This window comes from Protopterus annectens, chromosome 15.part0 (assembly GCF_019279795.1).
Source record: "Protopterus annectens isolate FY-2018-M chromosome 15.part0, PAN1.0, whole genome shotgun sequence".
Taxonomy (NCBI): domain Eukaryota; kingdom Metazoa; phylum Chordata; order Ceratodontiformes; family Protopteridae; genus Protopterus; species Protopterus annectens.
In genome coordinates, this window is record NC_056749.1 from 623,432,720 (window position 1) to 623,456,354 (window position 23,635).

Genomic DNA, 23,635 nt, shown 5'->3' on the forward strand with positions numbered 1-23,635 from the left:
AAATCCCCCCCGGGGAAAAAAAGCTAACAACCTGACGTAAATCCCTATCTCATCAGGTGGGTGAGCCAAATGACTCACCGACAGGACCCTCAAGTTCTAAAAAGGTGCCTCCACCTCCGATAATATACTTGTCACTAGCTCATAGTTGTTTACTAGGCTAACGACCACAAGGGCCTTTTTAAGCCTAGCCATGAATCCCAAATCTCTGCCAAGTTGAGATACCCTTGAAAAGTGTCAGCATGGGCCTGGGAGATGAACCATTTACAGGTTACCTGTGTCCATTAGACATAGGTGCCAAACCAGGGATGAATTTGTACTTTACATCCAACTGTCCAAGTTGCACTTGAATTGGGTTAGGGAGGAACTCCGTTTCACATGGATAGGGAGCCTGTTCCATAGATGGGGTATACTCTGGGATACAATACCTCTCTCTCTAGCAATTCCTGTTTATATCACAGGCCAAATTTAAGTTTTTAGAATGGGTAATTCTGATGCTGTTTGTTTTGTGGATATGCAGGAGGTCCAGAGTTGGAGTCTGACAATGCCCTGCATGCCAGGGATAGATCTACCCTCAAAAGCCTGTTGGAGACAGTACAGGGTTAGGGCCTTGAGGCGGTCTGCATATTACTTGCGCTCTGTATTCTTTTAGTGAGGAACCACTGTGGACGGTCCAGTTGTTGGACATGCCCGGTTAGGTACATACATACTAAAGGGGGCAGTGTACTCAATGACAGGTCTGATGAAATGCCAAATACAGTGGAACAATGAATTCCTTGGACTTGGATGCTATACCTTTGTTTATAAGTTGCACAGCATAGAACGATTTCCTCACCACTGTAGACATGTGATGATCAAAGGATAGATTACTATCTGTGTGTCTCAAGTCACGGACTAGTGAGTCGACTCTAAGCGGTGTGCTGTAAATATGATGGTTACCAGGGATGGATGACTTCCCAACGGATACTATTATGCATTTCTTGGCATTTAGTTTTAGTCCATGACTCTGACAACAGTTGCTTGTGTCAGCCTCTCCTGGAGAACATTTGTGTCAGTGTGAGATTCAATGACAACTTCTAGATTTAGTCAGCCAGAAACCACTGACATTGGCCTTGACTTCTCAGAAGTAAATCCCAAAAAGAGGAGGTCCAATGACTGATCCCTGAGTGACTCCACCTGTGACTGCCCTCTTTGTAGAGATGGACTCCCCAATTCTACCTTCCTGGGTCCTATCTATGAGGCAGTTGGCTATTCACCGGGTGACATACGGGTTTGTACCCAACCTCGAGTTTAACAATGCCTGAGTGAGGTACTGTGTCAAATGCCTTGGCCAGGTCAAGGTAAGCAGTGTGAATGATTTTGCCCTCATCCATTGCTTTGGTGACCTTTTCAAAGAAGTCCTTCAGTTGAGTAGGCATGATCTGCCCATGAAACCAAACTGGGATGGGTCCAGTGTCCGAAGGTTTACTATATCTCTATTGATCATAGCCATGATAATTCTTTCCATGGCTTTACATACAAGACTAGTGAGACTTGTAGGTCTAATTTTCAGGGTCTGTAGATGGCCCATCTTTGTGCAGTGGAGTTACCCAGCTATCTGTCCTGGGACCCCTACTGTTTGGCATCTACTTCTCAGAGGACCACGCAAAGACAAAAGGCCTGTGGCTGACGAAGTTTGCAGATAACTAAGTTGGGTGCTGTCACTGACTCGCCAAATAATGTTAACATACTGCAAATGGGTCTCTCAGCAATTAATGACTGGTCCCAAAGTCACGGCCTCAAGCTAAATGCAAAAAAAAAAAGCATCATACCATTCAGCAAAAACACGGCCTCTGCTGATTACCACATCAACGGCAACCCCCTAAGCTCACAACCTGTGGTGAGAGAGACCTGGGTTCTCAGGCTGATAATCTCACGTTCGACCATCATGTAGTGGCAGTGGTCAGAAAAGCCTTTTACTTGGTTCATCTCATGAGAAAAAGGATTGCATCCAGAAAAAAGGAGGTTATTACCTCTCTATACTCCTCCCTCAGACCAATAATGGAGTACAACGCCCCATTTGGTATGTACCCTCTCACCAAACATCTGAGCCAACTGGAAACGCCACAGAAATATCTCAGAGTCCATGGCCTCCCACACTTGTCGTATGCGGACAGGCTTAAATCACTATAACTCTACTCGGTATCGTACAGACTGCTTAGAAGTGATCTGTGTCTTGCCTACAAGGCAACCTCGGACCTAGCCCCATTAGAGATGTTCCATAACTGTAAGTCTAAGTCCTCCTGCATTACCTACTTGAAAGGCCTGAATCTAATATATGCGACATCAACAAAACCTGCTGGAGACAGGTTTGTCTCCCAGAGGCTGCCCTGTCTCTGGAATAGACTTCCCATACACGGCAGAGTACCTCGCTGACCCTCCTCAAGCACCTCCTCGATGAGTGGATGGGAACCCACAAATTTGTTCCAGGGGTTCCACCCATGTCCCTCATTGACAGGGTTGAGAGGTGCTAACTTAGGTTCACAGGTGTTTACTAGGCTAATGACCACAAGGGACTTTTTAAGACTAGCCATGCAGCCCAAATCTCTGACGATTAGAAACTTAGGTTCCTAGGTTGGTACTGGGCTATCGGCCCTAGGGCCTTTAGCAGCCTAGCCATAACAATTCCCTGGCTAGTTCTTCCCACAGTATTTACTTCCCTGGACCCCTGTCTAGCAGGGCGACTGACGTGATCCCCGGGGTGAATTTCCTTTCTCCCATTCAAAGTCACATTATTTATATTTCAGTACTTTACTCCACACTGGACAAACAAGGTGAAACACAGGTATACCACATGGCTGTGGGCAGTTCAGCTATTATAGTGACTGGGCTAACGCACATCATGAAGATTTACACTTATTCTTGTGCTTCAGGTAGGTCAATGGCAAACGTGTAACAGGGACTCGAGTATTAGAAAAAAATGTTTTTTCTCTTTCTTTGGCTCCAAAGCAGCTGGACATTCACCTCTCCTCATCCAGCAGGGTTATCAGGCTGTCCTTCCACCTGGACTTACTCCATCCATGTTCAAGTCCAAAGAGGAGACAGAGCCAAACTATACATACAATGGGATGGGCTGACATTCATTTCATCCTACCTCCATGGCAATTAAGCTAATGCACCTGCTGCGCTAAGGACACCTCCTGTGCTCTAACCCCCAGGGGTCAAAAACACCCCCCGCCAGTGACTCAGATGCCCAAGCTGCAAATTGAAACCAGGTCACCTAGGCTATAGTTAGGGCTGTATCCTTCTACAGCATGTCACTGGCTGAAGTAGTGGAGCACAATTGCAGTTACTTTGTCGTGGAGCACAATTGCAGTTGTTACTTTGTCAGCTTTACTTTTAAACTCATCTTTGGATGTTATCTGTGTAGTTGTGATATGGGCTTCATTATATATATATATATATATACTCACAAAGCAATACAAGTTAGATGCGACTACCAGAGGAAGGGCTCCTTCCAGCAGTGCTATACTATGTTATAATGTGCCTTATGAATTTATGTTGTATTTTTCCCTCCCTGTTTTTCTGTTCACTACTTAGGACTCAATCACAAGGTATGGATCTACTACAAAAAGACTTTAAGTAAGTTGGAAGAATTGTGTCAGATACCTTGATGATGATGATTTGTTTGGTGTCTTTTTTAGAAGATTCATATGATCCCCAATCCAAATGCCCATTTTACATTTTTTTTTTGAGTCTTGTCAATGAGGTGTACACCTGGGCAAGTATGTGAGACCTATGTCATATCTCATATTCCAGTGATACGAACTACTCAAACAGCTGTGGAACCAAATGGAAGAGACGCTGGTTTACAACGTCCATTGAACATGTGGGAGAAACACACAAATGTAGATTTTGTAAAACCGAATTGGAAACGGTCACACACCTCGTTGCTGATTGTGACATACTAATGGCAGAAGGACTGTATACTGAAAGGCATAATAATGTGGCAAGACTGTTGCACTGGGAATTGTGCAAACATTATGGTATTGAAGTGGCTCAAAAACACTGGAAACATGAGCCACAAAGCATCACAGAAAATAATGAAGTCTACATCACATGGGATCATCCATTATCAACAGTTCAAAAGATAGATGGTAGAAAACCGGATACAGTGGTCCAAGAAAAGAAGACAAAAATAGCACTGATCATTGAAATCACTACACCCAGTGACTACAGTGTTCTGCGTACAGAGAGAGACAAATTTATAAAATATTGGGATTTGCAAGCAGAAACAAGAGCAATGTGGAAAAAAAACATACCCAGATAGATCCAATAGTAGTAGGAGCAATAGATCTTATAAAGAACAGTCTACGATAATATTTAGAGATGTTACAAATACATGTAACTCCATACAAACTGCAGAAGATGTCATTACTGGGCACGTTGCAGGTGTTTTGAAGAGCACTTTTGGCTGACATCAAAGAGTGAAACAATACTAATTTCATGAACTTTAATCGTACTTTTACTTAGGAATGGGGTCCATTCCCATCATGGTATTAGAAACCCAAAAGATTTGGAAAAATTTAAAAAAGGGACAAGTAAGAAGTGGGAGCATAAAAAGACAGTGCCCATTAATTCACCAACAGGATTACTTTTGTTTACACAGTATGATACAATACAGTATGGTGTCAAGCATAGGCCAAGGCCCTATCAGCCTAACATTGTAACAAACCTCCCCAACAAGTCTTTGGCATTCTTAAACACAATCAAGATTATGAACATACATTATTCCAGGTGGTGAACTTATCCAGTAGGCTATTGCTTTTTCTTGAGAACCAATTTGTTGTCCTATCGCTTCACTTAATTTCATGTACTTTTTTGAGTGTTTTTTTAAGGTTATTTATGTAAAACTATAGAATAATCCTTTGTTTATGTCAGTGGTATGAAAGTAATTTTAGTTTAGCAAGCCTTTCTTTATATGGCATCATTTTAACAACCTTTACCATTTTTGTAAATCTCTATGGATGCCTTTCAGTTTCATCCTTTGTTTCTTAGTGTGCAGGAACTGGAGGCAACTACCAAACTCTCTTTTGACATTTAGAAAAATGTAGAAACTTCTTAATATGCTAGGGTCTATGGACTTAATGAACATTGTTAACACCTGCTACCATATTGCATTCTTTTTAAAGACATGATCTATGTTGTAATGAAATTTAAATTTGCTGTTAACCCATTCTTAAAGTTAGTTCATCTATCTCACAGCTGCCTATTTATAACTATTGTGTAGGAAAGAAGGGCTAAACATCTGCCAAGACTTTTATCTCTATTGACTGACTCAGTCCAAGCATTTAGTTTGCCAATATAGTATTGAAATGAAAACTGGTCCTCCTTTCCAGTTACATATATATTTATCCATTTTAGGTCATCTGCATATAAGCAGTAAAAAAAATTTTGTGTCTTTCGGCTTCTCCCGGTTAGGGGACGCCACAGCGGAACTCCGGTCTGCTGATGATTGGCAGTTGATTTTTACGTGTCGAGTTGCCAGCCCTGACGCACAACCTTCAATGAAGGCAAGCCCATTCACACGTCTCCACGCAGAAGACGCTCTAGCTGAGAATCGAACCAGATAGCGTCTTACTGTGAGGCAACAACGCTACCGCACCACAACCGCAGCCATAAGCAGTAAAAAAAATGAATTAATATTTATGCCCATATCATGCAAACTAAAAATTAAAGGCCAAAACTTTGACTCTCTTTGGCACACCAATGCTGTATCTCATAATATCACTCTGACAGGTTTGTTGTCTACCTGACATTTTTGACCCAGTAGTCACGTGACACAGATATCCAGTTTAGAAATGGACTTGCTACACCAGTTTGGATATTCAAAGGTGCAGGTAGACAGATCTGTTTTTGTGTTATATTGTTTGCATATGCATTTTAAGTAATATTCTGCAGCCTTCCTATCTGTTCTATTAACAAATGTAAGACTAACATCTACATAACGTTTCCTTTGTTTGTCAAATGCCGTGTGAGTCTATATAGTTGTTAGTACTATCCCATGGACCTTTTCCTTTGTATACAAGTTTTACTTAAACACATTTCCACTCATCTGGTATTTTATCTGTCCCATAAATTACTTAATTTGCTCATTTTATTTATTTTATTTAACCAGAGTAGAATACTAGTCCAAATGGGCTAATTTCAGCCTGAAGTTACAAGATCAGAAATAAACAATTATAAAAGCATAACAGAGTGATTAATGAATCTAGCTTAGCAGCTCAAAAATTTACACCAGGAAACAAAATATATAGAGTTTAAAAATAGGAGCTCTTAATTCAGAATGACAAGCATGTGTCATTAGGCATAGTTGGTTTTTATATTATATACAAATCAATAGCAAAGGGAGAAAATTATAATTTGGAGACCTGTTCAGAATGAAGGGTTGGAATGTTAAGGAAGGTTTGAGAATACCATCAGATGGAACAGAGGATTGATTGAATGGTCTGTGAAGGAGACCGATTCTGTTTGATTTTTTAAGTTGACTGATTGAAGAGATGTTTATGTAGCACTGTTTTATGATGTTGGAACATGACTTGATTTTAAAGATTTTATTAGGATCTGTTTTAGTGTCTTAACATCTCTTAAATGTCATTGGGACCTGAAGCTGTAGCAGAACTCAGACTGCCAAGAAAATTAATGATATCTACATCACCTGCTTTAAGGAATCCCTCACTGCTGTTCGTAGCTAGCATATTTAAATTTGAACTTGTGGATTCATGGAAGTTTGCAAAATAATTAATGAACAGACGTTCCTATCACTACAAGCAAAATTCTCCCTGAAAGACCCTCTGTCTTTTCTCTCTCTCTAATATGTTAAAAAAACTCTTTTTGATTGTTAGTTATATTTAAAGTAGATGTTCATCATAGTATTGTTGGTCCTTTCATGTGGCCTGTTTGATCTTCGTAGCCAGACTACTTATTCTGGTAGTCATTTACTTATTTTCTCTGTTCCTCTCTTGTTGATCAGTCTGTTCCTGTACATTAGCAAGTTTTCAGTTCTCTTACTTATATTGCCACATTACTGAAGATACCTCTCTTGGACGTTAAATTGCCTTTTTGTATTCTTATATGTTGCACAGTGATCTTTCAGAAAGCTCCATATTTTCTTTTTGTCTTTATTGTCAAACTTTTTTTTCCCATGGGTCCTTGCTCAAGTGTTGCTCTGGGTTAATGTAATCCATGAATACCCTTTACGTTTAGGTTGTTTTATTTGCGGGGTTAGAAATTGGCAGACATTTATATAACAATTCCACAACTACTGAGTGATTATAACCAGGTAGAAGTAATAAATAAGTACAAGAGATGCATGCTTGCAGTCAGGTAGGGGTCTTCCAAAGAGCACCCTGCTTGCAATAACAAGAGTATAGCAAATCTGTTCACCATTCTGCAAGCTCCTGTGGCTCCTCAATTTAAATTTAAAATGCTAGTCTTCTACTTTGAATATCCCTCGGGTGCACAGTATGCCTAAAATATGTTTACATCTAGCTGGTTTGTCCACAATATGTCTCAAATTGTTTTCCATCAATAAATTACCAGTACTGTTTCTAGAAACAGTAAGTGAATCAGTCATCAGCCATTTTACTACAGGAAGGTTAAGATCACCTAATATTAATCCATTCCGTGCACTTGTAGAATAAATAAATGTCATTAACTCTTCTGAGTGTTTCGTGCTTGATCTAGGTGTTTTGTACATATGTGTCACAGGCATTTACAGTGGGTTCTGTCAGCATTTAGTATTACACAGACACAGTCAGCAGTATTAGTACTGCTTTCAAATGAGCAATGTTAACGCCTACCAGCAACATTACTCAGCTTCCTTTCACCATTATTTCATGCTTTTTACAAGTTAAACTTTATTCCCTTCAACTACTGAGGCACAGTCATATTCTTTTAACCAATTTCATTAATAACGGATAAACCTGCCAATAATGCATCTATTGTTTAATCCAACTAATAAACTGAAACCATGCTTGTGCAGCCGAACCATAATGCAAGTTCAGTCCAGAAAAATAAGCCAAAAGTTGCTACTCACAAGAATGCCCTTTTTTTTTTTTTAGTTTAGCATTTTTCCCTCTTAACAGCTTCTAGCATAGGACTTCAGTAGAACTAACAAAAATTAACAAACCATGCTGTCCTGGGTGAAATCTGATTTGGAATCTCTCTGCCATGCAACAAAAATTTGTTTCATGTTGTTAATATGTCTGATGAATTCCTCTTCCAGAATCATCTTTCATCCTTTTATTAAGTTTTGTAAGCATATCAGAAATTTGATTTAGGGGAGGATCTGCAACAAAACCTCACTCATTCAGCTGTAAAAAAATTCCTTAAGTGTTAACCAGTCTGTTTTCCATTTTTTCCACATTATATTTCATCCCTATATATTAAAAAGTACACTTTGACATATAATGTGGTCAAAGATTCATCAGTTCACAAATCTTGCTCATTCCCATATGGATTAGGATGTTACCAACTAATGCTTAGGTAGTTCTATTTTTATCAAGCATTTAGTGCCATCATACTGTTTTTCACTGTAATTTATTCAGTTTTTCTCCTCTGAGGTTACAGTCAATAACTGAGTAATGCTCCCAAACAAGTGGGATTTTGAGGTGTTCTCCCCTCAGTGGGTGCTTCGAAATACATGAGTACTTAAGCATGACAGAACCAGTGATGAGCTCAAAACAACAAATACAACTGGTACTCTGACTTGCAGGGGCATGCCTTGTTTACGTGTTTGTATTTAAAAAAAAAATTTCTCCAGCTGTTTCAACATGGTCTGGAAAGATTCTTCCGCTGCAGTGCAGCTCAAGCTGGGAACCAAAATGCCAGGTTCTGTAGGACTTGTGGACACTTTTGACAGCAACACTGAAAAGTAAGCAACATGCTTAAGTAGATTGGATCGGCATTGCCCTGTGAAACAATGACAAAACAGTGGCAGCATTTTTTTTTTTATTGTAAAGAAGGCCAAAACGTTTAATCTACTTCACAGCCTAAATGGACCATTTACGTCAGAATAAAGCTGTAAGGAAATTGTAGAAGACCTGTGGAAACATTTGTAACTGAAGCTTGTAGTTTTTGCGGAACGTTTTTGCTTCCACAACTAGTACAAACAACAAAGCTGTTAGTCCATATCCACCTATATTGCTGATCAACAGAAATCTGGAAAAGCTTTAGATGATATACAAAGAGAAAGGTTCATGTGTGGCCTGCTCAACAAGAGAATTTAGAAACTCCTGCATGGTGAGAGAGACACTGTATACTTAATTGGAAATAGCTATAGCAACAGAAACTGCAGACAAAGGGTCATTGGAGCTGCAGAGAAAGGTAATAATGAGACTGTATGTAGACAAAATTGCTTTTAGCTGAACAGAGGTTTTTCAAATATGAGGAAAAACTCACATAATCCTACAGAGTTTTGGTTTAGAGCAGACTATAGTCAATACAGCAGGAAAGGACACAGAAAATGTGCTAAATAAAACAAAATAAGAGAATGCAATGGAAAGTTATTGGACTTTGAGAGAGCTTTTCTTATGCCTTGAACTGCACCCTCCTTAAAGGATAGGATAACGTAATTACTGTATACCTGATTTGGAAAAAGTGAAATTAAAAATGAATTATGTGTAATTTCAGTCTTGGCTACCATTTGATACAGTGACTATAAAGAGAAGTTTCTTTAGCTAGTATTGCAGGGCACCTTAGTAATGCTAAAAATCATTGACAGCTCAGTTGCATGGAGGAATGAAGTCATGAATATGATCCAGGTGACCTGTGATTAAATTAAACTGTGATTCATGTGCTGGAGAAGCCAACTGTGGCGTGTGGAAGTAAGTGGCCAATGTTGGCTTGATCAGTGTATGTTTGGGGGGGGGGGGTTGGGTTAGGGCTCCACAGTCTTCAATGATGCACAGTAGAGGCTGAATGTTGTAGCAGGTTTCACAGGTATTTATCAGGCGATGATGTTTACATCCATGACAAGCAGTGTACACCTTGTAGATGGAGGCTGTACATCTGCAGGAGTTGACATGCTCTGGATGCCAGTATTGCAGGCCATGCACTGCAGCATCTGCATGGATCTGACATATTTATTTATTTTAACATTTGTTAACTGGGAAAGTCAGACTAGGACAAAGCCTATTTTCAGCAGAAACCCGGGAAGAAATGCTCCAGATGCAGGTCTTTGGAATGTGGAAGGAAACTGGAGTACTCAGAGGAAACCCACGCAAATGCAAGGAGGACATGCAGACTCCACACAGAAGGCACCCCAGCCGATAATCAAACTGGAGAACCTATTGCTGTGATGTGATAATGTTAACCACTGCACAACTGGTAAAACACAAATGTTCCACGTCACTGCTGATGAAGATTCCAGGTAGTTACCCAGCCTGGGGACTAAGCATGACCACCCTTAAACATGGATGGCCCTCAGTCTGGGGGGAATGAAGGCAGACCCTAAGAATGCTGGAGAAAATTCCTCAGGACCTTGGGGAAGAGATCATTATATGGATAGCACTGAAGCATGGGTATCAAACTCCCTTTATGGTTTCTTGGAAGATAAAAGTGATGGGAAATTATGGCAGATATGAAAGTGTAAATTTATAAAAATAAATATGCTAAAAGTATTTACAAGGGAGAAAACTGTCCACCATTAAACTTAAAATGAATGTGATGTACAGAATTCAGAGCTGCATGCTGGATCTGCATGTGTTGCAGAGAAGAGAGGTAACCATTTCTGGGTGCGAGTGACAGCGCAGCATCTAGATTGACTAGCAATCTATCAAGGCCGTGCACTGCACCACAGACCAGAAGATGCAGCCATGCAATTAATTCCAGTGCATATATTAGATAAATCAGTGCACATTTTCATGAAAGAGATAGGAGCCCTTAAACATTTGAAACATGTATATATATATATATATATATATATATATATATAAAACAGAGCCAGAATTCTAAAAGACACCTTGTGTTGTCTGCCTTTCACTCTGTTAAACTGAAGCACCAATGGTTTGCATAATCAAAGCTGTAATCTCCAGAATTATCTGATATGATTTAGCAGTGCTCTTTATGCCCATGAAAAGTAAAAGGAGAGACTGCACATCTGTGGGGATCTTGAATTCACCATAAACCATTCTGCATGTGTTATAATATGCACCATGTTACATATGCAACAATAACCCTGCTGCATGTTGGGGGGGGGGGGGGGGGGCAGCACTTTTCAAAATAGAGCTAGCACAGGTACAGCTACAAATAAAAGTAGGGGATTACTAAGAAAGGAACTTAAATTTCTACTTTTGGAGTACATCTGACTAGTTTGGGTACCATCTGACCTTGTAATGTGGTAAAAGGACACTGACCAAATCCTGCAGTGCATTCCAGGCATCCAGTTTTATCTGAATGAAACATCACATGTATCACTGAATATACCCATTGCTATCGAAATACCATTGTCATGGGCAGTGGTGAATATATTCGAAATTAACACCTGAGGAAGCATTTTGTTAAATGACAGCTTATGTGAATTCATTTGTTTTTAAAAAGATAACTAAAAGGAACTTTGTGACCTACTACATGGCCACCATGTGGTAGAGGCAGTATCATAAATCATAAATAATGACAAACTGGACGTTCACTTCATGCAGTCCAAGACTGCTCCATGAATACTTTCCAACACTGTTGTAATGCAGCAGTTTTTCAGGACTGTCACCTGCAAATCTGTTTGTACTTTGACAGTCATTCCAGTTTCTACTTTGTCTCTTGCTTTTGAACTGGATTGGATTGCTCTGTGTTAGACAAACTCCCAAGAGCTTTAGCTCCTGATGCTGGTTAAGAATCAGTCGTTACAGATAGTCTTTCACAAGGGGAGCAAAATGCAGTTAGCTAAGAATTTAATGTTAATAATACTTCTTTAATATAATTTCATTGGCTTATACAATCTGTAACCCATATCCCTTGTGGCTTTCCTAGGATTTAGGCCTTTTGTTATCTTTACTTGGTACTCTAGTAGGTTTAGGCACTTTCTGTCCCTTTCCTCAGTGATGAAGAATTAAAGAATGGAGGAGAAGGCAGAACTGTTTGCACCTGCGTGATAATAATGACAGGAGTTGTCAGCATACACATCTGGATTGCTGAGAAAAGCTTCCCTAATTGTGATTCCTTCACTTCCTTTCCCTATTGGTCTGACCTAATGAAAGAGAGCCCTTAAGAAGACACTTACTAAGTAACTTGTTATGTAACTCTACTTTGCTTTGCGTTTATACCCGGGTAGAGGATTCTAGCATGGCAGTCTGAAATTTTGCTGAAGGCGTCTTTCATTAGATGTACCAAAACAAAGACAAAACACCTTTTTATCCATGAGAACAAAATTCCAAACACTTAGAAATAAAATTGTCAGGTGTGTATTTACTTTCAGCACTTGCTCTTTAAAGGTTATGATGCAGAGAGATCCCCTCAGTTTTCTGAATGGAGCTGCTTTTTTGTGCTATTTGAAAGAGCTCTGAAAACATGTAAAATAACCAGATCCCTGTGGTGGTTCTTCTTCATATGTTGCTGAAATGCACCATCTGCTGGCTCATTTCAGCAATTGAACCAGTAGAAAGTTTTTATTCATGACAGTCCTTTGAGAACGGAATAGTGATGCAAAGACTGACATAGATGATACCTGAAAGCACATATTTTCAAGAATTTTAGTAGGCTGGTCTATGTTTTGAGGTTCCATTCAACAGATGCTAGTTCTTGTAAAAATAACTCTGCTTGTTACATCAGCTGATGGTTTAACTGATCTATTACATGCATTGCAAGTAATCTTTTGTGTTTCAAAGGTCCCTTTAGCAGATGCTTATTCTTGCAAAATTATGTTTGCTCATTCCGTCAGCTGCTAAAGATTTAACACATCTGTAAAATGCATTGTAAGTAATCTTGGCTGTGAGGCGTGGGGGGGGGCAATCAGGAAAAGCCATGAAGTCTTAACGGTCACATGACCTTACCTTTACACAGGCTGTCTTTTCTCACACACTTCTACTGCTGCATATCTACCGACTTTTTAGTCAAAATATTTGCATTTTTCTTTTAACTAAACTGTATGATTTTGGCAGTAAAAGCATACTTAAGCTATAAATCGTATGAGGTGAAGTGACATGCTGGTAAGAATATTTTGCCCTTCCTTTGAAGTCATTTTACAAATATAGTCCTTGCATCTAATCTTCCCCAGTACCAACTCTCCCCACACTCTTTACTTGTCTCTCTCCAAGTGTCGGTGATTTCCTCATACAGCATCTTGTTTATTCCTGTGAAGACTTAAACCATTCCGAAACAGAGATCCTTACACCACACACACACACACACACACACACACACACACACACACACACACACACACACACACACACACACACACACACACACACAATTTTTGGGGATAAACTCTTGGCTAGGCTTGTAAGGGCCCCAGGGCCATTAGCCTAGTAACCTCCTATGATCCTATAATGCCTACATTTCACAAACGAAAAGGTGAAAGTTTTTAAGGACCAACTAGAATCACAATAATTTTCTTGAGCACTGAAGTAGAGTCGTCACATTAAATGATTCCAGAGTTGGCATTCAGATAAGAATGGATCATAAACACTTAGAATACTTCTCCTTCCAAAAAAGGAATAAAGGAAACATAAATTTGCCTTCATACTAGAAAGTCTATTACACAGTAATATACAGCTATCAATATCTACTTACTGGAATGCCATCTATATCATCCTCCTCCAGCTTCATAGGAATTCCATCCAAATAATCAACTGGGCCTTCATCCAAGGGGATTCCATCAAGGGGGACTCCATCGAAAGGAACTCCATCCAGAGGAATTCCATCGAAAGGAACTCCATCCAGAGGAATTCCATCAAGAGGAACGTCATCAATTGGCACGCCATCTACATCATCCAACGGAGTACCATCAACATCAATTGGAACGCCATCTACATGTTCTGGGGTCTAAAAATGTTAAGACACATTCAGAATTAGATCTATTTAACAGTACCACCATTATGTTAAAAAACAAAAATCTCATTGTATGCAAAGGCCCTGCTCAAGAAGAAAATTAATGTAGAACACTCAAAGTAAGTATTCAAAAGGACTCCTGGCCGCATGACAAATGGCACCACTTAATTATTAATGTTCACAGCAAAAATGGTAGTTCTTATGATGAATCCCCCCCCCCCCAAAAAAACCACCATGGAAGATCCACATGATCACTGGCGTGGAAAGAATTGTTTAAGGATGGCTGGGAAAAGGGGCCCTAAGCAAAGCAAAAAGAAGAAAAATGACAAGAAAATAACAGGTACATGCCAGTACTCAGCTCATTTTGAGAGGGCTCCATGCAGAAAATTCAATGCCTGGGTACATCCTTCTTGTATTCTACGCTGACAGTTTAACTCCTATGCTTCTTATATTAGAAGAGAGGTCAGCATGCAACTACTAACAGGGCTTCTTATGCTGGGTTAAGTGATGTATTCTCAACACCCACAGATCTTGTCAAATACATAAGACAGAGTACTGCAGTTCCAAGTCTGAATACAAGGATGTAAAATTACAAGACTAACATTTACTTTGGATAATGGAAGGCAATGAAGCACCAACTGCAAAGGCTCCTCTCAAACATAACCATCATAAAACAATATTTGCATCTGTTTTATGTTCTAGTAGCAGCCCTCCCTATCAAGAACACCACTTGGGAAGAATCCAAATTAGTGTTCCAAACCTTTACAAGTGGTTAAAGGAGCCAAGCAGAAGTTGGAGTTTCATGCAGTGTGGCCTGAAGGCAAGCTTCCCAAATGATATGCTGTTCTTGATGTGGAGGTCATAACTCAAGTGTCGAAAAGGAATGTTCCAATAACAAGGTTGCTGCAACGTGGATGCTTGGTATGCACACTCCTGAAATACATCACAAGATTCTCATTCTTGTAGAATGCTTATCTACATGATGCCAAGGACAGAACATTTGTGTAAAATCTAACCAAAAGCACAGATGTTCTTCTCTTCTCTTCTATGCTGTAGTATTCTTTACATATGGGAAGTCCTCCACCCAAGCGACTAGATGTCTGGCCAGCATACAACAGATTTTAGCTACTGCAGATACATGGAACATCGCACGTGTAGGATGACGTCAGCCATAAAAGAATATCTGCACTTGCAAACCTCATAACTGAAATGCTCCAGCAGGAATGCCAGAGCAAAGGACTAATAATCTGCCATCCAAGAAAACAGCAAGGTACAGGGGGAAGGGAGAAGGACATAATGCTGCAATGGAGACAAGGACATCTATGGCTATGGTAAAATTTCACACAACTATTCTATGTCCTACTACTCAATTTTGCAGTACTCTTTACATATGGGAGAATACCAAAGCTTAGTAAGAACACTGGGAGGAGGAAGGCACAGAGCCTTCTACAAAGTCATGGAGAATGGCTCTAGCAAACCCTGCCCTAGATCTAGGAATGCTACCCCAGTTGTATTGTTTGGTGAAAGTATGAACAGAAGACTAAGTAGCAGCTTCTAAAATAGTGTTAGTATCCAAGCCTTTAAAGAATGCACCTGAGGAAGCCACAAACCTAGTGGAGTGAGCCTTAAGAGGAGCAGGAAGAGTATTGCCATGAAAGTCATAATAGAACAAAATTACCATAGAAATCTAAGAACTTGTTTGTTTAGAGACAGGCAAACCCACAGCCCTGGGATGAAAAGAAAAACAGCTGATCAGACGTCCTGATAGCCTTAGTCTTATCCAAATAAAATCTGAGTGGTCTATGCACATACAAGGTGTGTAAAACCCTCTCACTGAAGGATTGAGAAGGGAAGAAAGTGGGCAATTGAATAGATTAAGAGACAACTCATTCACAACCTTGGGCATAAAGGAGGGATTAAGGTGGAGAAGCCATCAATGCTTAAATCTCAGAAACCTTCCTAGCAGAGGTTAAAGCAAGCAAGAGAGCAAATTCCAGGTACAAAACGAAGCAGGTTCAAAAGGGGCTGCAGTAAGCTTCTGTAAGACATAATTCAAATCCCAAGGAGGTGGAACTGGTTTCCTGGGAGGCTTAACATGAAGGACGCCTTTAAGAAATAGTTATACTTCCAACCTGGAAGTCACAGGTAAGGTTAATGGCAGACGGGCAGAAATGGCTGACAAGTGAACTTTCCCGGTAGAAAAGGTCAAACCACTCTTAAGTAACTCACACTAGTAAGAAAGATCTACTGGAACATCTACTGAAAATGGATCCACATTTCAAGAAAAACACCAAACTGAAAATATCTTCCATTTGGATAAGTAAGATTTCCTAGAATTGGGTTTTCCGGCCTTCTGCATAACCCCAAGCACATCCTCAAAAAAAAAAAAAAAAAAAAAAAAAAAAAGAGGTGTCTGAAAGGAATCAAACTGGGGATATAAGGCAATAAAACAGGCAACTCAGATGGACAAAATCTGCTTGGCAAATGCAGTCTCCTTACGTCAAGGGCAAAGGAAACAAATTTTTTGTTTTGCTCAAAGAACAAGGAGAGATAAAACCTTAAAGTCAGAAGCCCTGGAGATGGAAAGCAACCCCGTCCCCAAAGTGATCTTAACATCTGTCAATCATAACCAGACTAGTTAGTCAATGCCCTGTAAACCACTTTAGAAAATAAAAAATGGATTTATCTTGAGACACATCAGGTCCTTAATGGAAGGAAAGGCAGGGCTCTTAAGCAGAGCATGTAGCCTAGTAAGAGTTAGATGGAGGGGCTGACTTCTATGAGCAGTAACGTTCGAGACAGATATTTCAGAATTACTCTAACATTTGATTTGAACAACAGACAGTAACACACCATTTACAAATTCCCAAAGTAAAATAAAATTTTCACTAGAGTTGAATTCCATTCAGGAAATTATTTAATTGGTTCATCCTGAGCCAAAGCCAAACAACTTTTTAAGCAGATCAAGTACAAAGAAAAAAGTCAGTCCAGGCTAGACAAAAGTTTGAAACAGACTATGGAGGAAGGGTATATATTGCTCAATCAAGACAAAACACCTTTACCACTTGCCTATTTAGCTGGGTAGTGCTGAGTGGTTTCAGCATTATTTGGATACACAGACAAACTGTTGCACACTGTATTCTTGTATAAACCTGTAAAAATACTATTTGTGATTACGATACTGCTAACTTCTTTTTCTCTGTACATTACAACTTCCACCTTTGTCTTTTACCAGGCTGAGCCTGAACATGGTCCACTGGACTAATAAATGGGCGTGTGAAAAAAAGTTTTTTGTATTCCACAATTGTTACACTTGTCCTTGAAAAGTTCAAATCTTTACGGGAAGGTGACTCGAGTTTGGGTCTGACAAGATACAAGGTCTCAGAGGTGGGTGGGTAGCTGACTCTCCAATCCAGTCCCTAGGTATTTCCTCTTAAACTGTAACTACAGGAAATCCATCTCAACCTCATTAATCAAGATGCATGCGTTGGACACTGAGGCCTGCTGTGTGGCTTTGGACTCAACCAATGCCAGCCTGATTTTGGCTGGCAAAGACATAGAAAGGTTGAAGACAAGATAACCACTAGAGGGATCACACCAAAGGTCTCAGGCCCGCTAGTTGTCAGGCTGGGGAATGTGAAGGATCTCACTTGCCGACCTCGACATGTTGAGGTGAGTCAGACACATTATGGATGTTTGCTTCCAAGATTTCCTCCTCCTTCAAATGCTCTTCTTTACACCTTCTGAGGTTGTCAGCTTGGGGACTGATAGAACTACATTCCCTAATGTACCTGTTCAGTGAATTGGGTCTATATTATAAGCACGAAAAGACAAAACTGAGAACGCTCACATGAGCGAAAATGCCGGTAATCGAACTTGCTATTGTGGGGGGCTGCGCCCCACCCCCCACTAACTATATATTCTAACTCTGAGGTCGTACTACAGTGAGGAAAGGGCAAATATCCCACTCCTCACTGTAATACGACCCCACAATCTCACTTTCGATTCCTGGCATTTTCACTCATGTGAGCGTTCGCGGTTTAGTCTTTTCGTGCTTATAATATAGACCCAAGTGAATTGACCATACACTTAATGGTCATATCATTAAAGTATGCACGGATATGGCCACTAGGCACATCGTGCTCTGAACCTAAACAGAAATGACAATGGATAAGTCACTGCAGAGTTTGCTTTCCACACCAATGGCAGCTATTCGCCTAAGCTACCATTACACAATAGATAAAAATAAGGAACCTCAAAAGGGGTACTTAAATGAAGTCTCTTGTTTCCGGCATAACTGATGGACTGATCTCACAACTGAACATGTGGTGCATCAAACTGACACAGCAGAAAAGATATGAATAAGGTGCTGGCAGACATCTCCTTTATACGAATTATGTCATATAAAGGGGGCATCTACTGGATGGTGAAATTCTCTAGTATTTGGGCTGACAATGGACAGGAATTCCCAAGACTCAGAAATTTAAGTTACCAAGATGAACATCGACCTCTTCCATCTCTTTCAATATTTCTGTTTTTCTAGCCAACTTTTTATCACATTACAATTCCTCCTAACAAGGTCCTGTTCTCTCAGTGATGTTAAGCCTGATGTCCACCTACATGCTAAATAAATAACTATTTCCTCATACATTCCCTTCCCCCTCCAAGTTTAGTTTTTTGCGTCTTACACTCTATTAATTGTAAACAACCTTGTAGGCAAACAGTGAGACAAGCTGCCATAAAATACCCAAACACCTAAATGATACTTCAATAAATGGTCCAACACTACTTTCATACATTAGTGTGCAAGTCTACTTTATGCTGAAGCTTACTTTTTAAAACCAGAACACTGCCTATTTCATAGCAAACACTAGTGCCCCATGGTCAGAAAACATTTTCATGTGATCACTGAGCCAGCCAATTTAGTAACAATGATCACATTTAGGTGCACTGCTTTCTTTCTATACATCACTAGAATTTGCTATGAAACAGACTTACAGAAAATGAGAGTATAAACGTTCCCTGTTTTATAAGTCTTATTTCCTAACTTGCAGAGGAGTAGAAATCCATCAGATACCTATACCAGGTATCTGATGAAGTTCCTGTTAAAACTATATTTGGGACGAAAGCGCTTATACTTTGAAGGCGTTGTTAAATAAACTCTGTGGATTCCTACTCCTCTGCGAGCGGTGTGTGTTTCTGTGGTTTACTACGTTGTTTTTGGATTATTTCCTAACCTGCACAGTCTAGCTACATCTAAAATGTCTTTTAATGTTTGTACCATCCACTGCCTCTTCCCATCTTCCAAATGAGTACTAAAACTCCTTACAACAGAAAGATTCATTAACAGATGTAGTATTTTTTTACATTTCATACATTTCTTTATTAAAAGATACATACTCTTATATGGGTACTAACTCTCAAAAATCACAAACCATGGGTCTTCCCAATTCCGTATACAATAAATACAGACATTTTACTTCTGGATAAAATGTTAAAAAACACTGCCAGCCCAGTACATTTACAAGTTCCAAAAGTCCAGATCACATTACCTCTCCAAACCTGTGCTTTTCCTTTCCCATTCATTTAAACTTTGCATATACACTAAACAAATACAATTCCTACATTCTGTCCATTTGAAAAATATTCGGCTTCTAAAACTATATGTTCTGAAAGGATTTTAATATTCTTTATTTTGACCCATAACTCCCTTTTTTCATTTTCCGCTTCTATGTATTTGCCCTTTCCCAAATGGCCCCATCCTCTTCTTTAGACATACTTCTGAGTCTCGTCTGGTACTAAGGTTTCATATTTGTTACCAAGTATTACATCTTGGACAGAGCAGTCAACAGTTTTCAACACCTTCTCTTTGGAATGAAAATCCTTGATTTTTCTTCTTGAGAGGACAACTCAGAGCCCCACTCCTGAAACCATTTCCTTGTCTAATTAGGCAATACTCCCACCTAATTTTCATCACCTACTCCCATCCCTACGTTCAGTAATTTGTCACAATCTTTTTTTAATACCCACAGGACTGACTGCAAACGGCTATTCTACTTGCACCCATTCAGCCCATTTTTTTAGGTTGCCAAAGCCAGAGATCGTCAGGAAGGTGAGAGCCTTATGGCATATTTGGTCCTGCCTGGGAATCCACTAGGAGCTCATCTGCTCATAGCAAGAGTTAGGTAGTACGGAGTGGACCAGCTTTGCTGGTCATGTGGGGTGGCCTAGCCTCTCCCATGGAGAAGTACCAACTGTTCTTTACAGCGGATCTTCCAAGCTCCTCTATAGTTGCCCTGCAAGGGAAAGCACGTCACTGCATTCTGCATCTCCCTTGGTCCAAAGTGCGACTTGCACTCAGCAGCATGGGCTTGGCAGATGATCTCCACATGGTGGACACCTAGTGCTCTCAACTAGGTGTCAACCATTTAGCAAGCCAGTGCAGCCTCCCACCCCAAGATAGGTACGCTGTTAGAAGCCGCTCTCTCTCTTTCCTCCCAAGCCACAGCTGCTTGAGCCACTACTGAAAGTCTGGTCAACTGAGATGTACTCGGCTCTATGTGGGATGAATGAAGGTCTCCTGGGGAGCACAGAAGACCCTTGCTTTAGGCCCATGATCTTGCTGAATGTTGTTCTGGGAGATCGGCTTCATTCCAGCCCCCACCCACTAAGATATAGGCCGTAACCTAACCTGAAACCCTGCATGGCACTGTCTCCTTTGCACCACAGAGAAGGCAAGAGGAGGATGTGGCTGAAATTTTATACCACCATGAGGATCACATCTTCCTTTTCTATGTTGGAAGTGCTCTTTATTTCTTTCCCAAATGTGTGCAGAGAGTCAAAGATCACTTTGATGCTGGAAGATGTTGCAGAACATAAGACCCACTCATGACAGGGAATTGCTATGCTGAATTCAGTGGTTACTGCAGACTCCTCAGCAATGTTACAAAAGACAAGCATCATCAGGCTGGTAATACAAAAGGCACTTAAGGCTAGACACAGATGTTTCTCTCTTAAAGGTCCATTCCAAAAGCCCACCGTCATCTGCTGCACCTCATCTGCCATATTTTGATCATAATCCAACTTGTGCAATGCACAGTTTATTGCATGGCAAACATATAAACACTCTCCAAAATTGTCCATTGTTCCTTACTTCCTTTTTGAGGGATGGGTACTGAGGGGTCTTGCTATGTGTTATTCCCCCCAGGTCACTAGTATCAGGCTTGGGAGACTTAACCTAAAGCACCCTGAAACCAGAGAAGGCAAATTACCTCCTGTGCTACTTTGATGGCATCTTTTAAGCTAAGTGGGGGTGGAGGGGGTACCATCCACGACTGTTCTAGGCCTTGCGCAGTGTGGGAATGGGGTCAGGAGATGGCTTCACAAAAGTCAAGAATCGAGGGATTTGAGGGTGTGTGGCTTTTCTGGGCCTCTCTGGTGATGGGGTGCTCAGAGGATGAGAAAACCCATCTGATGAAGAACTTGGAACTACGAATGCTTCAAGAGAACTGTGGTTCCTCTGCCCTGCTGTGGGATGACAGGCTGGAAGGTCAACAGTCCACTAGGGGACATAACAGGTTGTAGCTCAGCAAGAGGAACAATGGCAGGGAAGCAGTCTGCCTTGATGCTGGAAATACTACAAATTTCAAACTCATGCTGCCGCCCATTCATGCTAACTACAATGATATTGAGTAACTCAAGCACAGATAAAGCTGCTGATACGGGCCCCCAAGAACTTGACACCTAGCATCAGAGAAAGGGTCTATACTGGTGTAAAGAACATCAATGTCAATAGTACCAGTAACGGAGATATAGTGTCAAGATACAATTCAGAATTGGCAATAAAAATTAACATTCATTGTTTCTTTCAGGCAGGCTCTGCTCAGTAGAAAGCATTAAGTTCCATTAGTTTCTTAGATAGCTGAGAAGTGAAATTCAAAGAGAAGTAGGCCAGTCTGCTGGACCCAGAGGACCCCCCCCCCCCCAACAGTTCCTTACTCCCAAAGCAATTCCTTGGGCTCCACTGTGTGTTAAGTACATTGGAAAACATGCATCACCCACACACTTCTTCCCCAGCTGAGTGTTCTATGCCCTGCTTGGCAGTGTTACCTCAGCACACCTGCTCTCCCTCAGTTCAACACCAAATGCTTCTTTGAAGGTGTCAAAGTGGCAAACCAAAGCCACCTCCCTCCCCTAAGAACTGATAGGCCAGCAGCAGAGTGCTCATATCCCTCCTCCCATACCAATCTCATCCTGCAGTCACCTGCATCATTCAGTCTGCATCCAGAAAGGCAGGCAGGCTAGGGCTAGCAACTCTGTAGTCAATGCCAGTGGAAAAACTGAGAAATCAAAACACTTCAACCTACAGATGTTGCAGGAGACAAGGCAACAGATAACCAGTCCTGATACCTCAGCATAACCTTAGCATGCCTTTGCAGCTGACAACGGGCGGTGGGGGATGTGGGTAGACTTGGGAAGATTCAGTTAAGGGTAGAAACACCACTTTCAGTGTGAGGTACCTCAAAGTAGGAGGCCTGACTGCCCGAAACAAACTACCCCTAACTTCAACAGATATTTTGTTTATCACCATTTCACCCATACTTGAGACAAGAATCAGGTGAGACCACACAATCACTAAAGCAGCAGTAGAAACCTTAAGTTTTTTTTTTTGGTCAGCAGGATCAGACCAATGGCTCCCCTTCCTGCCCCAAAATGACCTATTCATTTCTGTTAAGGCAACAGCCTTCCAAGCCAATCTGTTCCCTGATGGAGGTGAAAATCAGATGTTAGGGAGAGAGAACAGTCAGCAAGATCTGCAGACTGACTATTCCTACTCCTTACAGCCTACAAATTGTCCTACAACTCCCTTGGGAAATGCATACACATTTCCACACAGCAGCGAGTTCTGGACCAAGACGCATAACTCTTGCAGCACAAACAGGCTCTTCAAGTTGTATCATGTACCTGCATTCTGGCATGTGTCACCAATGCAGCAGACAGTGAATTCCTGTTTATCTGACTCAATTCTACTTATAGAACAACAAGACAGAGGTGTCCCCTTTCCCCTTTATTTGCTTTACATTTGGAACCCATGGGCATGTGTTTGAGACAGTTTAATATCTCCCAAACAAATCCTGTGAAAGACTATCTGTTAATGCAGATGATATGTTAGTACATTTATGTCAAACAAAGAAACAACTACCTTGTTTAATTTACTTGAGAAATTTTGATACATGGTGGTATCCAAAGTAATTTCTGACAAGACAGTGTATTAGAATACATTTTTCTCTAAGCAACTAAAGGAGAAATACCCATTCTTAAAAATATGGAATAGAATGACTTAACTGGGGTTACATGCTGGCTCATCAATGACTTTCTTTGGAGGCCACTGACAATGTCAGCTTGGGTAACGTTCAAGCTTACTGTCACAGATGAAAACTCCTGTGTATGAGGATTTCTATGTAGTCACCAGGTACATTCTTCCTCTAATATTACATGAATCTCTGGTTACTCCATTATCTCCCACCAAGACCTTTTGTCCAAAAATAATCTTGTATTAGAGATTATAATCGGTTAGGAGGAAAACCTAGACTAAGCTTGGATCATCTCATAC

The 23,635-nt window shown here is 40.6% G+C and overlaps 1 protein-coding gene across 1 annotated transcript in view; it reads right to left on the reverse strand.

Moving 5' to 3' along the window:
• LOC122789862 (U2 snRNP-associated SURP motif-containing protein-like) overlaps positions 1–23,635 on the reverse strand; it is a 1,539,784-nt gene that overhangs the window by 459,375 nt on the left and 1,056,774 nt on the right. The window contains exon 19 of the mRNA XM_044057296.1: positions 13,765–14,016. Coding sequence (XP_043913231.1) covers positions 13,765–14,016 — 252 coding nt within the window. The remainder of the gene's footprint in view (positions 1–13,764; positions 14,017–23,635) is intronic.